At 44.9% G+C, this 17,108-nt stretch overlaps 1 protein-coding gene and 1 pseudogene across 6 annotated transcripts in view; both read right to left on the bottom strand.

Moving 5' to 3' along the window:
• The window catches only part of LOC123626269 (protein HIRA), a 91,433-nt gene that overhangs the window by 60,556 nt on the left and 13,769 nt on the right, over positions 1-17,108 (bottom strand). For 2 of the 5 annotated variants that reach the window (XM_045535194.1, XM_045535197.1), the window contains exons 2-5: positions 10,302-10,364; positions 7,116-7,226; positions 5,833-5,923; positions 4,327-4,421 (exon numbers count right to left, since the gene is read on the bottom strand). In XM_045535194.1, coding sequence (XP_045391150.1) covers positions 4,327-4,421; positions 5,833-5,923; positions 7,116-7,226; positions 10,302-10,364 — 360 coding nt within the window. Of the gene's footprint in view, positions 1-4,326; positions 4,422-5,832; positions 5,924-6,906; positions 7,227-7,450; positions 7,565-10,301; positions 10,365-17,108 lie in introns of those variants that run through there. The other 3 variants (XM_045535196.1, XM_045535195.1, XM_045535198.1) reach the window with 3 other exon arrangements.
• LOC123626272 lies at positions 12,090-13,243 on the bottom strand (annotated as a pseudogene). The gene has a single exon (XR_006730778.1). The product of XR_006730778.1 is annotated as a dnaJ homolog subfamily B member 6-like (transcript).

The following is a 17,108-nucleotide window of genomic DNA, read 5'->3' as shown; positions in this document are numbered from 1 at the left end:
TTTCTAGAGCACCCTCCAACTGGGCTTTGGCCCAACCACACCAAGGTGAATTGCACTTGCCAAGGCCTCCAGCGGCCTCCATGCTGTCAAGTCCAATGGTCCATCCTCAGTCCTCACTTTGCCTCTTAGTAATGTGCAACACGCTCTTCCTTTAAATGCTCTCTTCACTCTTTCAACGGGACTCTCTTTCTCAGATTCTTTTGCTGATTTCAACTCTCTAAACCCTAGGCTCCATCCCTGGACTCCATCCCTACCGAGAACTTTCTCCTGTACTCACCACTCATATTTCCAAATGCTTACTCAGCAAGTCCACTTATGCTGGCAACCTTAACACGTCCAAACCCGAACTTTAAAACATTTCCTCTTATTTTACATACCTCTGTTAATAAATAAGAAAAAACATAAAAAAAAAAAAAAAGGAAAAACTCCCCCAAAACAAATAAAACATTTTCTCTAACAAGCATTTCTCTCCCGCTGCCCACAGACCTCCCTGTCTCAGGGGACAGCCCTGCATCCTTTCCAGTGCTCTGGCCCTGCACTCACTCCTCGCCTATCTCATGCCCTGCATCTGATCCGCCAGCAAACCCGCCCCTGACCACTTCTCACCACTTTCGTGTTATCACTGAGGTCTGACCCACCATTGTCCCTCACCTACATTATTGCAGCAGCCACCTCACTGGGGGCCCACGGCAGAGACTCCATACAGCTGCTGCAGGTAGCAACCCCTGTCCAAATCCCTCCTGAGCCTTCCCAGCTCGCTCAGAGAAGAGCCCTCACAATGGTCTCACAGGCCCCTCAAGTGCCTGGGGACTCCCTGGACATACCAAGTGCATATCCATGCTCCAGGGCTTTTGCCCTGGCAGTCTCCTCTGCCTGGATGGCCACATGGCCCTCCCCTCACTGCCATCTGGTCTCTCCTCAAATGTCACCTCCTCACAGTGCTCCCAGCACTCACCGTCCAGATCCTCACAGGACTATGCTCCTTAGTGCTCATCAAATCTCCTACACAACTGGCCCCCTTCTGGTCTCTTGATAAGAACAAAAACTCCTTGAGAGAATAGTGCTTGGCACATGGCAGGTGCTCAATAAATACTTGCTACATAGATGAGCAAATACTAATGTGGAAAAAAGGTATTCTATTAAGTTTTTCCATTTATGAAGTGGTCATTTTATATCTTTCGAAAAAGGTTGTGGTTTAAGTCTTAGAGATCTCATTCATTTCTTGGTAAGATTACTTATTCCTGGTTATTTACCTAGTTCTCTTCTTATCATTAGGTATTCTAATTAGCTATTACTAACGAAAGATGAATAACTAAAAATTGTTCTGATATGAGGCAAATTTAAAGACTCATTAGTTCTAAGTGTTTTTTAGCGCTTTATTTGTTCTAAGAGTTTTATTCCTTTGGTTTTTCTTGATATGCAATAATGCCACCTTCACTTCATTTCTGTCTTACAACTGTCTACCTTCTGACCTAACTGTACTGCAGAAATTCCAAAGCAACAGATTAAACGACAGCAACCATCACTGTCTTTTCTCAGTACGAATGGGAACCAGGTTTAACTGTGAACTGTGGTATTTGCCACTGCTTTTAAAAATACGCAGGGGTCTATCATGTTAAGGAAATAGCTTTCTACAAGTTTTTCTAAAAAAGCATTTTTAGTAGGAATTGATGCTGAATTATCTAATATTCCTTTTAGAACACTGAAGATGACTGTGGCCTTTCGTATTTAACCTCCTAGTATGTTATATTAATAGATTCCCTTGCACACAAAATTCTTCCATTATAAGTCATATTTAATCATAATAAATTACTCTTTTCAAGTGTTATTATATTCACTAGTATTGTTTTTTATTTTTCTGTCTTTGTTCATAGTACTCTATGCTTTTGTTTCACTGTTATTTTTCTTAGGTTTTGGAAACCCAGGGTTATATATATATATTTTGTTTGTTTGTTTGTTTGTTTTTGTTTTTTTTTGAGACAGAGTCTTGCTTTGTTGCCTGGGCTAGAGTGAGTGCCGTGGCATCAGCCTAGCTCACAGCAACCTCAAACTCCTGGGCTTAAGCGATCCTACTGCCTCAGCCTCCCGAGTAGCTGGGACTACAGGCATGTGCCACCATGCCCGGCTAATTTTTTCTATATATATTTTAGTTGTCCAGATAATTTTTTTCTATTTTTAGTAGAGATGGGGTCTCGCTCTTGCTCAGGCTGGTCTCGAACTCCTGACCTCGAGCGATCCGCCCGCCTCGGCCTCCCAGAGTGCTAGGATTACAGGCGTGAGCCACCGCACCCAGCCTATATTTTCTTTTGAAGAATAAATATTTCTAAGTTCCATATAATTTTTCTTAAAAGCTTAAAACAATGCATTCACAAATAATTTAGGATCAGGAACTATTTCTGAAGATAGATTTTCACATCTTCATTGGTTATTACTCTGTTCAGGTTTTCCTAACCCTATGGTATCAATTTTCAAAACTTATATTTTCTGGAAAATTATCTTTGAGTTATTTTGCTTTTTGGTTTATACTTTTGTTTAATAGTATAAACAGTACATCGCACCCTTTGATGATTTTTTTCCAGCTGGGTTAAATGTTTTTCTAGACCTTTAACTTCTAATTTTGTCTAGGTTTTTTCTCCCCACCCCTCAATTAAATATGTCAAGTAATACTTCTTATACTTTGCTTTTCAAAGACTCAGTTCTTTCTTATTCATTTACTTCTGCTTTTCACTGATTTTCCTTCTTGGATGGTTCTGCCCACACTTGTTACCAGGACCAGTGAATAAGGAGTGGCAGGTACCCCAGCTGAAGGTGGTCAACCCTACCTGCCTGGTAAAGGAGCCCATGGGGTGGCGGGGCAGGAGAGATGTGAAGTCTGAGGTTAGGGCCTTGTAAGTTACCTCACGTGAAGCCCCATCCCACTGGGCACCCTCATAGACATGTGTGTCAAGCTCCAGAGAAGCCCAACTAGACTTCACCATGAGTACTGTGACACAAATAAAGGCAAATTACACATTTTTATTGCTATCAAAGAGTAACATAATGCTACTGTTTCAGCTTTCACAAATGTAGACTCAATCTGTGGTCACAAAGAGATGGGTCTGTTCTCCTTTAAACGGCCTACTGAGTGTTTGCTGAGCACACACTGCCAATGGATTACAGATCATGCCTTCCATATCTCTCAACTCCAGCCCCACCTTCCCCTAGAGCTCCAGGCTCAATTCTAAAGTTTCTTGACACTTCCTCTCCCACCCCTCCAAGCCGGCACACCCCACACTGAACTGGTATCCGTCCCCATAAGCCTGTTGTCCTTAAGGTCTCAGCAGAGGACGTTTCTGGCTGTCTAGGCACCCACCCAGGAATCTATCTCATCCCTCCCCATGCCCTGTCCTAAGTATTCCCAAATCAATCTCTTCCTTTCTACCTCAATTATCACAGGCCTAGCTCAGGCCCTCACAGCATTTACCCAAACCACTAGAACAGTCTCCATTTCACAGAGCTGTCAGAATGACCTTATACTTTAAAGCTCTTAATGGCTCCTGCCTGTTCCATGATAAGGGACACCACTAGTAATAGGGACACGAGCTTTCCAGGACCTGACCCTGGCACACCTGGCCAGGCTCACTTTGTACTGCTCCCTGTCTTGCACATAAAGTTCCAGCTGTGGTGAAATGCCCTCAACTCACCACTCACACCAAGACTGTCTCACTTCTGCTGTCCTCTCGTGTGCCTAGAAAACCCTTTGCTTCATTCCTGGATGGGACAAGTGAGACAAGTCTAGATTGTACTCACTCTTGAATCCATGACATCTGAGTACACAGCGCACAGGCTACAGACTGTTAGGGACGGACCATACTCCTTTTTAGTCTAAATCCGTAAAATGTGCCCCCTGCCATACCGAGTCTACTTAAAACACTTTGCAAACATACTCAAGGTCAAGTTGAGAAACTCTTCATTGGGAACCTGTGGGCTGGTTTCTGGGGAATAAATAAAGTGCGCTTACGGACTTAGTGATCCACTGATGAAGGTAATGAGTCTGTTCAACAGGATAAACAGCAGAACGTGGGAAGTTCTACATTGAAGATATAAACATATACCCCATGAGGGCAAGAGTGGGCAGACTGAACGCAGCCAGAGGCAGGCAGTGGAGACGGTAACTGCACAGACCTTGAGGGACAGGCAGGTGTTGACTGATGGTGATGGGGAGAGACAGCCCAGATGCAGAGCTGCTTTAAGGACCAAACAGTCCCACAGGGGACAGGGAGGTGATGTTGCTGCTCTGAGCCAGCTGTCAGGGGCCCACACACCCCAAAAGGCAGTCCCACTCACCGCCTGAGTGATTCCGGAGGATGGAGACACACCGCCACTGCTCCACATTAGCAAGCTTACCACTGGAGCCAAACACGGTGCTGGGGCCAATGTACCTGTGTGAAAGAGGGGCCAGACAGGCATTCACGGAGTGCTCTGGGTAGGGCACAGAGATGCTCCCTGCAGCATGGCTTATCATGGCAGACAGAACAAAGCAGAAACAAACAATGGCCAAAAGCACAGGGTTGTTGAACGGAAAAGGCTGATTAGATAAATTATGATCCATGCACTTGATGAAATACTACATAGCCATTACAAATCTTGCATGGGAAAATGTCCACAACATATAACTAAGTGAATGAAGCAGGTTACAAGACATCATATATAATATGATAGCACTTATGTAAAGAAAAAAATACATACGACATGAATAGCATCTATGCACAGAAAACAGATCAGAAGGACACACACTTAAAAATACCAAAATATCAGCTGTGGCTTTATTTATTTATTTTTTTCACCATCCAGGATACACACAGGAACCATAGCTTTTTCAGGTGATGGGATGATAAGAGTATATTTTCATTTTTTTGGTTTTCCAAATTGTATACTAAATATATTATTTATTTCAGCTATTTAATGTAGCAAAATCAACAGTATTTCTAAGCTCCTTGTGAATTAAATGAATCACATGGCCCTGTCTTCACACCTGCATGGAGACACCAAACGAGCTGTGGGCACTGACTCCTGCCAGAGGAGCCTGCTGGAGGCGGTGCCAACACCACCGATGCTCAGAGCGTCTGTTAACACCCTTTGCTCTTAAAGAGCTCGTCACAAACCCAGAGAGAGCTCACGGAGGCAGCCAAGTGGGCTAAAAGAGACAGCACGCCTCCGCTCTTGAAGCCATGGCCAGAGGGGCACTCTTGGTGAGCAATAGTGCAGGCTCTGATTCCCCAGCTGACTGGCCCAGAGTCACCTGGGGGGCTTATTATGGAATAGAGTCCCAGGAACCACCCTGAGAGATTCTTTGCTTAGGTGTTAAAAAAAAATAGTTTTGCAGGTGATAGTTAGCTCATTGTGGGTGCAGAACAAGGGCTGCCCCAGGTTGAGGCTGACAGAGAATGAGGTCATTGGCAAGGATGGTGAGCTTTGGACCCCCTGCCCCTGATCCCAACAGAGCACCTCAACTTTTAACCATTTTGTATATTGGGGTTCTATATGCAATCTCATTTTAAGAATAAAACAAAAACAAAGCCACTCCATCAGCACTAGAGGGATTAGCCCTTCCTTTTCAGGTGGAAGCCCTGCAGCCCTGCCAGGAGCAGCTGACCAGGTCACCAGGCAGGCTGGTAGCCTCCTGACTCCCTGGTCAGGCCCCAGCTGCTCCTGACCTATACTCACTTCCTGCTACGTGTGAGGTCTGAGCTCTGGGGACTTTAGTGACAGAGTGGGGAGAGGTGACTTTGATAAAGACCAGCAAAAGAAGCTTCTAAAAATAAAATGTGAAGAAAGGAAAATGATGCTTACGTAGCCCGCTTCCACACCATAATCAGTTTGTCATCTCCCCCAGAAGCTAAATACATCCCACTGTTTGACCACCGCACACAGTTCACACATGCTGGGAAGAAAAAAAAAACAGGGTGATGAAAATCCAGTAGTCATGCCCGTTTGCTTTCTGCAGAGTTTGGCAAGATGTAAAGGGTTTATAAAATCTAATCTATCTGATCTATAAGGTATCTACTGTGAGAGCCCCAGAAAAACAATTCAGTTTGAGCTCTAACCTGAAGTGGGGAGTCTGGAGGGGGAAAGTAAGCATAGCCTGAGAATTGTTAGTGCTGAGTGAAACAGTCAACAGGAGGCTTATTTCCAAGAAAACTAATAAATAACTAAGTCTCATCATTCCAAAAGGGCATCTATTGATAAGATGCATTTCTGAGTAGGGGTTATTCTCAACATGAGAGCATGTGCTAAAAAGGTTGAGATGCTTTCTCCAGAACTTTCAGAAGAGCAGCTTGGTAGAGTATAAAACTCTGACCTCATCCCACCTGTCAGAGCCAGCCCTTTTACATTAGGCTTTTCCAAACATGTCAGCGCTGCAGATTGATTGATTCTGCACTTACAAGCTTAGATCAGCAGAAATACTCCCAGGCCCCTGAAAGGTCAGAGCCTCCAGGAGCACTCACAGCTCAGCCTTTGGGAGGCCTGAAATATGACAGATGCCAGCCAAGTTGTAGCCCCCACACAGCCTGTGAGTAATTTGTGCGCCAGGTCTGAGGACGCTGCGAGGCATCCTCCCACCTCTGGTTGGAAGGACAAGAACACACAGAGCAAAGGAGGGGCTGACATCCGAAGGCCAGTAACTGTTAATGCATCTCGGGGTGGGAAACTAAGGCACTACAACAGGAAAGGAAACCACAACACTGTCCAATGGCCAAAAGGGTCCTGGCAGAGAGCCTGAGTGACACAATGCCAGACTGAGACATTTTGGCGAGTTGTCTCTTATGCACCCTTCCCCAGAACCCTACAGTGTCCGGTCACTGGCCCCAAAGCCCCACGGGATCAGGCAGTAACGACTCATGAGCAGGAAATCACCAGAGGTACCTGCGGACTGTCCAAAGATGGTTCTGTGGGCGGGCCGAGTCTTCTGCTGAATAACTCACCCAGGTGTGCAGCCAACATCTGTGCCTTCAGACAGCAGGCCGAGGGGAGTTACCGCCGCACGGGGCCTTATCTTTCTAATTACAAACACACGTGCTAACCTTGGGCACTCTGCCAACACTTAAAGCCTGCAAAGGGCCACTCTGTAATACCTAAGTGATTGTCCATCTGGCAAAGCATCTTGGGGATATTTTCATCCTTCTCGTCATCCTCCTGGAGGACTGGAGACATATTCCAGATCACAACCTTCCCAGAATCCTGCCCTGGAACAAAGGAGCAGAAATAACTATGTGCAAGGAGTAGAAATTTGATATTGATACAATAATAACCATGAGAGAAGTCCTTACTTAGGTTCCACAAATCATGATTAACTAGATCTAAGGGGACTCCATTTGAATTACTAATGTAAGCTACAGAAAAGATGAAGAAAAGCAAGTATTTATAGGGACCAGAAAGTGTGTGATTTTAGTGGTAAGTTGAGTCCAACCTGACTTTATGAAAAGAACTCTGGAGGGGACCCAGAGCTTTGGTCTGGCCTCTAACACGGATTCCCGCAGGGTCCCTTAGAAGGTCGTCATCCCTGCCCAGGACCCAGACTGATCTGTAAAATGAGGAGGACAGAAAGTCAGTGTCCTGGGACCCTTTCCAGTCTGTGAATGTGCACCCTTACAAAGCAAAGAGAAAAGCACACCCCACTGGGGTTTCCCTCCCCTTCAAGGTGTCGCCTGAAATCCACAGCTGTTCCAGAGCTGACTAGTTGCTTTGAGACCCAAGTTTGAAATGTACCCTGAACACAGGAAAAAAGGCTCATTACCTTCTTAGGTGCCCTCTGCAGTCAACTATGGACAGGAAATCAACCAAAAGAGGGGACTTAGGGTTCCTGTGGTCATAAGCTGATGTATTGCTCTGCTGAAAAATATACCTATGCATTTTAGTAATGATTACTCTTTCTACACTTCCCATCACTGAAACCTAATACAAGACTAGCCCCTCGTTTAACTTTCTATTATAGAGGGGAAGAAACCAAAGAACACCTCAAAACAGACATGCCAAAATTACCACAAAGCATGTTTGAAACTGTCTTTGGTTAATATGTTCAAGTATTTCCTAAACATCTCTGCTGGACCTTACAGATCTTATCCAAAGCAAGGTGATAAGGTGTGTCTCCTCTGGAGATGAAGGGCAAACCCTCTGCTTCCCCAAGCTAAGTCCAGCCTGCTCTCAGGGGCAGTACACAGCACGCAGGAAGCAGAGAAAGGCCTCCCTGCCCACAGCTTCCCTGTACTCCTTTCTGGCTTCCTGCCTCTGGCTGGAAGGGTCTGTTGGCAACCGGCCCTGCGGCACCCGAGGACCCAGAACTCACAAAGGCACTCTCCAGGAGCAGCCTACAGAGGCCTGGCTGGAGGGAGGCCCTGCTCTGGGGCCAGGCTGTTGGGGCACTGGGCTCTGTGGGAATGCTACATTGGGCTACCACGTATACATCTTGGTGTCCTGGCATGAGAAAGAGCTTTGTCTTTCCAAACAGAGTCATGTCACTACAATATTGCAACAGATGCTGGCTGAAGCACACCAATAGTACTACAGATGCTATTAGGTTATTAAGTATGAAATGTCCGATTTCCTTAAGCACTAAGTTTGACAGTTGCTAACTCTGACATTACACTTTGACACCTCTTATTGTATTTTTATTGTGATGGTACATCCTCATTCTTTCAAACACATGGTTTGGCTTGTGATTATCTTTAAAAAATTTTTAGAGCAATTTTTGTGAAACGAAGGATAAGTAAAAAATTCATGTTATTTTTGAATATGAGTTCCATTGTGGAACCAATGCAGGGCAGACAGCTTGAAATAGCAATGAAGTGTTTGGGAAGAATGTGGCTAATGAATGCACAGTATGTCAATCCTTTGACAAGTTCCATTCTTGTGATTTTAATCCTGAAGATGAGTCACACGGGTGAACTGAGACCAAGGTGGATAATGATGAGCTGAAAGCCGTAGTGGAAGCAAATCCATCTCAACCTATGTGTGAATTAGCAACAAGGTTTGACGTTACTATTCCAACAATATTGGACCATTTGAAACAAATCAGCAAGGTAAAGAAGCTGGATAGATGAGTTCTGCATGAATTAAATGAGCATCAGAAGAGAAATCGTCTCAAAGCTTGCCTTTCTTTGCTGTCAGACTATAAAGGCAAACCATTTCTACACCGTATTGTCACATGTGATGAAAAATGGATTCTTTCTGACAATCAAGAGTTCAGCACAATGGTTGGATAAAGATGAAGTGCCAAAACACGGTCCAAAACTGAATATTCATCAGAAAGAGCTAATGGTGTCTGTTTGGTGGTCCAGCACTGGTATTACCCACTACAGCTTCATGAAACCTGATTAATTGATTACAGCACATGTCTACTGCAGCCAACTGAGTGAAATGATGATGATGCTTGTAATTAAGCAGCCAAGATTAGTCAACAGAGACAGACCAATCCTCTTGCAGGACAACGTTCAACCACATGTTGCACAAACAACACTGCTCAAACTATAGAGGCTGGACTTGGAAACTCTCTGTCATCCACTATATTCACCAGACCTCGCACCAACTGACTACCACTTCTTCCAGGCTTTGGACCACTTCTTGTAAGGAAAAATATTCAATTCTCAACAAGCTGTGGAAAACGCCTTTCGCATTTTCATCGCCACTCACTCTCCAGGATTCTTCACTGCTGGGATAAACAAGCTACCGTTAAGATGGCAAAACTGTCTTGATAGTTTAGGCGCATACTTTGATTAATTGTGCTGCTTCATGTTTGAGATATAATAAACTACACATTTGATTCAAAATTGGACATTTCACATTTAATGACCTGATATTTTCAAATGATGTGGAAATTCTTACTTGCCCACACTGTACTTTCTCTCTAACACAGTCAAATTCCTTTGACCAGAAAATAGGCCTGAAACTGCATGACAATACAAGCTTAACTATCTCTCCTTTTCAGATGAAAAAAATGCTGACAGAGCCCTCCCCTCTGACGCTGGGCTTTGTCCCCAGGACTACCTGCCACTTTCCATGCTCAATAAGCTTGGGCCTGGGGATGCCAACTGATTTTAGTATTAATTCAATAAACAGAAATTAGAATAACTCTGCTCCCAAAATATTTATAGAGAGCATACTAGAGCCAAAAAAGGATTTTGATTTAACCTGTTCAGGTAACAGATCGTAACTGTACATTTTAAACTGAGTCACATCCACATTGAAACAGAGCAGCTAAATGGACAACAGAAGAAGAGCAGGGTGGCAGCGTGACGCCTCCCCTCCTCATTTCACAAACGTACCTTGTCCTCCAGTTGCGAACTTGGTCCCGTCAGGGTGAATATCGACTGAGAAAATTGGCTTGCCTGGAAACAAAGAAAAAACCCATACAACATCTAATTTGGCTTTTATTCATGGAGAAGAGCAGCAGACTCAAAATTTTAAAATACTAGTTATTCAAGTAATAGCTCTAATCACCACACCGAAGGCAAAATGAGCCACAGATAAGTTACCCATGAGTAAACGTGGAGTGATCTAACAGTCTCAGTTAAAGTCTAAATTGCTAGAAGACTCTCTAAGCAACCTGAGGTAGCTGAAAGTCCAACAGTGGGACAAAGCACTCTGTCACTAAAAATGGCTAAGCCCATAGGACACCTGGGCATTTGTCTGCCACCTTGCAGGGTCATGCGTTTTTAAGAGTTACGAGTGGTTCATGGTAACCGTCCTGAGTCACAGGTGCTTAGTGAAAAGAGCACAGGTTATACCTCCAGACATCTACTTGTTGCATGGATTTGCACTTGGCTTGCCGCCTGGACAGAAAGTACTTCTCACCCTTTCCAACTGGCTGACAGGTAAGCAGGACCAGTGGCTGACTGCAAGGAAGAGATATTACTTTCCTCATCATACTTCTGCTTCCAAAAAGCCCTCCTGTATGTTTGTGCTATATCAAAGTCCAAAGAAAGTCTGCCTTCTTGGCATGTCTTCTGGCTGAACCTTCTTCACAGCAGTACACTCCATGTTAAATTAGATGCTCAGTTCCTCCAGGAGAAAGGGCTGTAGCTGTTAGTTCTTAGAAGCTCCGCAGCGCCCAGTGTGGGCCCAGGCCTGTACTAGGAGCCCATGAAGCTGGCTGGCTGGCTGAGCGGACCAGATTGAAGAAAGCACTTTAGGAGCTTGAAACCCAGCAGACTGTGGAAGGTAATCCTGGACCTCATGCCCGGTGGGCATTTGTCTGTCTCCCTGGTCTGCTTTCAGGCCAAGGAAGCCAGAGCTGCAAGTATCTCACTGCTCTTCAGCCTCCAGCATAGTACTTGGTGAGTGGTAGCTCAGTAATATTTATTCAGTGACAAATTAGATGTATGACAACAAACTGAGCATCAGCAACTGTTGATACAGACAATGGGCTATTGCCAAGTGTCTCTTTTTTTTTTTTTGAATGCACCAAACACATTTGCATTTATTTTCTTTTTAAAGCAAATGACAAAGACCCAGTTTACCAGCTTTACTTTTTAAAGCTAAGCTTAACATTACATATTTAAACAATTGTCAAAACTTACTAAGTTGCCAGCATTCATGCACAACTAGAAAACATCCTTAATTTATAGTAAACCAGAAATGTATTACCACTAACGCATTAATATCTTTCACTACTAAATACTGAAAAAAACTGAAATTATTTCTGCAGAAGATTCATCCTGGCAAGGCTAACTCCACAGCAGCTGACACTACTTGGCTCGCGTTTCAGACACCATGGGAAAGCAGGTCCATGCTGGTGTTAGTGTAAACCTCGTCCTACCACTACTGAAGAGTCAAGGCTCACCTTGAGTACGTTTAATAAAAAAAGCAAAGTGCATACAGAGATTTACAACAATTTTAAAGACAAAAAATGGTCCTATTATGTGGTCCCAACAATAACTCAGAAGTCTATGACAAACACGGCTCCGATGGGCGGTTTATAAATACTTAGGTACAGTGATACTCAAAGTCGAGCTCGTTTGAAATCTTCAAAAAAAAGTTCCTGTCAATCCTCCAATGGTGCTTGTTACAGCTAACATCCTGTCAAGCGTGTGCGCTGAATTGCTTGTTATCCAAGCGCAGCGGCTGCTCCTTACCATTTATTGTTAAGGACTTCAGCTGGCCGTCTTCTTCAACTTCTACTCTTTCTTGACCATTCTCGACAATTCTCTTTGTGGTGATCTTCCTGCCACTGACTATCTTGGTGGAAGTCGATACGGACTTGAAGTTGCCCATGCCACCACCACCACCAAAGGACGTGGAAGAGAATGAAGTGAGGCCCCAATGACCTAGGGACCCGAATGAAGTAAATCTTGTATCAGAAGAAGAAAATCCTCCAAAAGACGGAAATCCAGCGAAGGCAGAGAAAAACGACCCTGTTCCTTGGCTTCTGCTTCCTCGGGGACCCCTCTGATTCCCAAAAAAGTCATCAAATGGGTCATCGATCGAATAAGTCGAATGAAAATGGGTCCCTTCCACCAAAAAATTCCCTGAAGACATCATATGGGTTACGGAATATGAAGCCAAACCCAAATGGATTGTCAAAATGACTTCCACCTCCTCCGCCACCATTTAATCCTTCTTTGCCGTACTTGTCATAGATGTCCCATTTTTTAGCGTCTGATAACACCTCATACGCCTCGGCTACTTGTTTGAATTTTCTCTCTGCTTCTTCCTTATTCTCAGGATTTTTATCCGAGTGCCACTTCAGTGCCAGTTTTCGATATGCCTTTTTAATATCCTCGGCTGAGGCATGTCTCTGCATGCCTAGAACTTCATAGTAATCCACCATGTTTTAACTGATTGTGGGAACAGGTCCGAGGACACGGGCGGCTGGCACAGGAAACAGGGAGGGGGCGGCGGCCCGGGGCTTCTGGCTTGGCTGTGCGGGTCCGCCAAGTGTCTCTTAATTGAGGCAGTTCTGTCTCTGTCATCCACAAGGAGGCAATGTGTACACAAGGATGAGGGTCACCAGCCCCTAGCATCACACAGCAAGTGCAAGATGGGCAGGGGCAGGGAGTGGCTGCCCGACGAGAACAGTAAAGTCCTGCCAGGACTCCCACGTGAGTGCAGAAAATCAAATGCTGGTACCCAAAAGGCAATGCCCAGCATGGGCTCCAGGTGGCACCCAGCTCACCAGAGCCACAGTCATGTAGTCAAAGCAACCATGAGCTTCCACAGACAGGGACATACACTTTCCTTCTCATTGGTCATTACACGGCACAGGTGGAGTATCCCTTATCTGAACCTCTTGGGACCAGAAGTGTTTTGGATTTTTTTGGATTTTGGAATATTTACATGAGATATTTTGGGGATGGGACCTAAGTCTAAACATGAAATTCGGTTCTGTTTCATATATACCTTACACACATAGCCTAGAGGTAATTTTATACAATATTTTTAACAATATTGTGCATGAAACAAAAGTTTTGACTGCATTTTGACTGTGACCCATCACATGAGGTCAGGTGTGGAATTTTTCCACTTGTGGCAACATGTCAGTGCTCAAAAAGCTTCCAATTTTGTAGTATTTCTGATTTTGAATTTTTGGATCAGGGATGCTCAACCTGTAGTAGGGAAACAGCTGTGCAAGGCCACTTGTGAGCAGGCATGCAAACACAAGTACCCTGTTTTGTCTTGGAACCAGTAGAAACCCTCAGAAAGTTTAGAAACCACACTATATATTATATCATCTCTAGTATTTATTAAATTTCAAAACAACAAAAGCTACCACAACAGGTCCCTGTCATCATGCTGGCAGCCTCAGCTTGGTCCGCGTCCACTTAGTCACCTCTAGGTCCACATACAAGGGCCAGAGCTGATGGCCACCTTCCTGGAGCACATGCAGCATGCTGAAAGCCGTCCCAAACACACGAGCACTCAGTCCCGGTGTGCTCTGAGCTCTCATTCTGAGGGTTTACAAGGCAAGCCCCAGTACGGTTCGCACTTGATCCAGCTCTGAAAGAGCTGACCCAGCAGAGGATGCACTCAGAGGCCTGAGGTGAGAGAACTTGCAGATCAGTGTTTTTCCAGAGCCCAGACCGGGCAGACCCTAACTAGCCTCATCGTAATATTCAAGAGAATAATTCAGAAAACTATACACAGTAGGGTAAGACGGCAGGTGCTGATCGTACAGGTGGAAGGACCAGAGGTTCTCAAGCCTGTGCTTTCTCATCTGTGCATCCAGACCGCACTGCATGCCCACGCCCTTCCTGGGCACCACACTTCCCCCACGCTGAGACACTAGCCCAAGCTGTCTGAGCCACCCCAGCAGATTCCACAGACCTGAGATGAGCTGAACCTGCTGAGCCCAGCCAAACTGCAGAATCATAAGCAAATAATAAAACTGTTATTGTTTTAAACCAGTAAGTTTTGGGGTAGTTTGTCATACAAGAGAGACAACCCAAAAGGCCAATTCATTCATTTTTATGCGTAAGCCAACTTGAGCTGGGCATCTGTCATCTTAACTCAGAAAGTGCTACATGACAGCGTCAGTCTTGATGAGCAACCAGAGCATCCCTGGCCCTGAGTGCTTTTCAGCCCCGCGAGTCTGTGAGACACTGTATTATATCATGCCTCAAGAAGCACATTGGAAACACCTGCAAGTCACAGGCCCCTGAATACCCAAGAGCACACACAGGCTGAGCCAGGCCATGCGTGAGGGCTCAGGTGCACATGTATCAATTAGAGGCCATGTCCTTCAGACCACAGATGTTTTCTCAGTGTACACTGTGGATTTATACTATGTGCCTCGTATTGGGCTAAGCACCGAGAAAGTAAAGATACATCATCATACCAATCTCACAAGTAAGACATCCAGTAATGGACCCCACAGATAGAAAGACACCCGACTCAGCCTGGGGCTTCCTGCAGAAATAACAGCTGAACTGGGTCCCAAAGGTTGAGTAGGAGTCAGCCAGAAGAGTGGAGTGGGGCAGGGGAGAGGAATTTCAGGCAGAGGGGACCAGCATCGAATCAAGAAATAGCCTGATGTACTGCCGCAGAGCAGACTGTGGGTAGAGTGTGAGAAAAGAAGCGAGAGAGATGGCCAGGGCCTAGCAGACACCAGCCAGGAGCTCAGACCTTGCTCTAAAGACACTTCTGAAGCAGGGGAATGCCAAGGTCAGATCCACATTTTGGCTCCACAGTAGGCAGCAGTGTGGGGGTGGAAATAGGTCTGGGCTTTAGCATTAAACCCCCTCGGTTGATTCCTTAGTCCTGTGGCTTATGGGCTACACAGCTTTGAGCAAATTGTTTAATCTCCTCAAACACCCGGTTCCTAATCTGCAAAAATGGGGAGGACACATTCACTCTTACAAACATCTTGTAAAACAGATTAAGACACCGTATCACATTACTTCCAAGATGCATCCATTTCACATTTTAATATTTTATTTCTGAGATCAGGATGCACCCTGGTGAAAGGTGTGACTGGCTTAACCGGCACCGATGCTTCCTGTCTTAGCCACGTGCAGGAGATGAGATGAAATACGGTGGTGGACCTGCACAGAGACCCCAGCGTGGTGCTAGCTCCCCACCTCCTCACAGCACCGAGCCCTTCAGCCGCTCAAGTCTGTCAGTAGGAGTGAGCCTCTTTTCTCAAGGGTTCTCTGAGGTGGAGCTGAGGAGAGTGATCTTATATGGCTTGGCTACTTACTTTCCCTGTGGCACAGCATGGTGATAAAAATGAGCTCCCAACTACCTCCTGCGTCTGGCCTTTCTTTGTATAGAGACAGACACAAAAGATAAATCAACACACACCCTACTCTAGAGGTATCTGGCAATCGCCTATTCTTGGATCAATGCCAGACCAGAATGCTGCTGTCCCTGCATTTCCCCTCGAAGCCCCACTTCCAGGTCAGCCCTCTGGACCCTTTCCTGGACGCCCTCTTCAGCCCATACACAGCACTCTGCTGAGGCTCTTCCAATAGAGCCACTACAGTAGGCCACCATCTGCTGTCGGGGGTTTGCTGATTTGACAGCAGCAACACAAATGCTTTCCATCTGGCAGGGAATAGAGTATAAAGGACGCTTGGGATTATGATGGGACACAGTCAGGTAGAACTGTTCCTTCCTTCATCTCACAGGAAAGATTCCTGGAGGAGGCCCAAACGTGGAAACTTAAACTCTGAGCAGAGGAAGCTGGCCAGAGAAGTGGAGAGGGCACAAAGTCAGCTGGGCCTCTCCTCTCAGCGGTCCCATGAACCTTTGGTTTGTTTGGCTCTGAAAAGTCTCTGGGCTTTTACACTCTAATGGCTGACTGGGGAGATGTGGCCGGAACATGTGTGCACGTGTCCTGCTGAAACGCTGCTCCCGGGAACACTTCTCCTGTACTGGACAGCAGAACTTCATTTTAACTAATGTTGGCAAATTTAGAATTAAAAATGGGAAAATTTTTGAAACATTTATTAAACAAAAAAAGTTACAGAACAATATTATAAGGTGGGTGCAAATGACATGACCCTAAAAATTCACACAATACCATTAGTGCTAATAAATGAATTTAGCAAAGTTGTAGGACACAAAATCAACAAACAAAAATCAGTTGCATTTCTATACACTAACAATGAACAATCTGAAAAGAACATTAAGAAAACAATTCCATTCACAACAGAATCAAAAAGAATAAAACACTTAGGAATAAACTTGGCCAAGGAGGTGCAAGACTTGTACATTGAAACTATAAAACACTGCTGAAGGGAATTAAAGACAGAAATAAATGGAAAGACATGCTGTGTTCATGGATTGAAAGACTTAATATCTTTAAGGTGTCAAAACTACTCGAAGTGATCTGCAGATTTTAATGCAATAAAATCCCATATCAAAATCCCAATAGCATTTTTTGCAGAAATAAAAAAGAAATCCATCCTAAAATTCACATGGAATTTTAAGGGACTCTGAATAGCCAAAAGAAATTTTTTTTTTTTTTTTTTGGAGACAGAGTCTCATCTGTCACCCAGGTAGAGTGCAGTGGTGTCACCATAGCTCACCACAAACTCAAACTCCTAGGCTGAAGCGATCCTCCTGCCTCAGCCTCCTGAGTAGCTGGGACTACAGGCTCGAGCCACCATGCACAGCTAATTTTTCTATTTTTA

Source organism: Lemur catta, chromosome 21 (assembly GCF_020740605.2).
Source record: "Lemur catta isolate mLemCat1 chromosome 21, mLemCat1.pri, whole genome shotgun sequence".
Taxonomy (NCBI): domain Eukaryota; kingdom Metazoa; phylum Chordata; class Mammalia; order Primates; family Lemuridae; genus Lemur; species Lemur catta.
The sequence above is the reverse complement of the archived record's forward strand: the minus strand, read 5'-3'. Positions and strand labels throughout refer to the sequence as shown.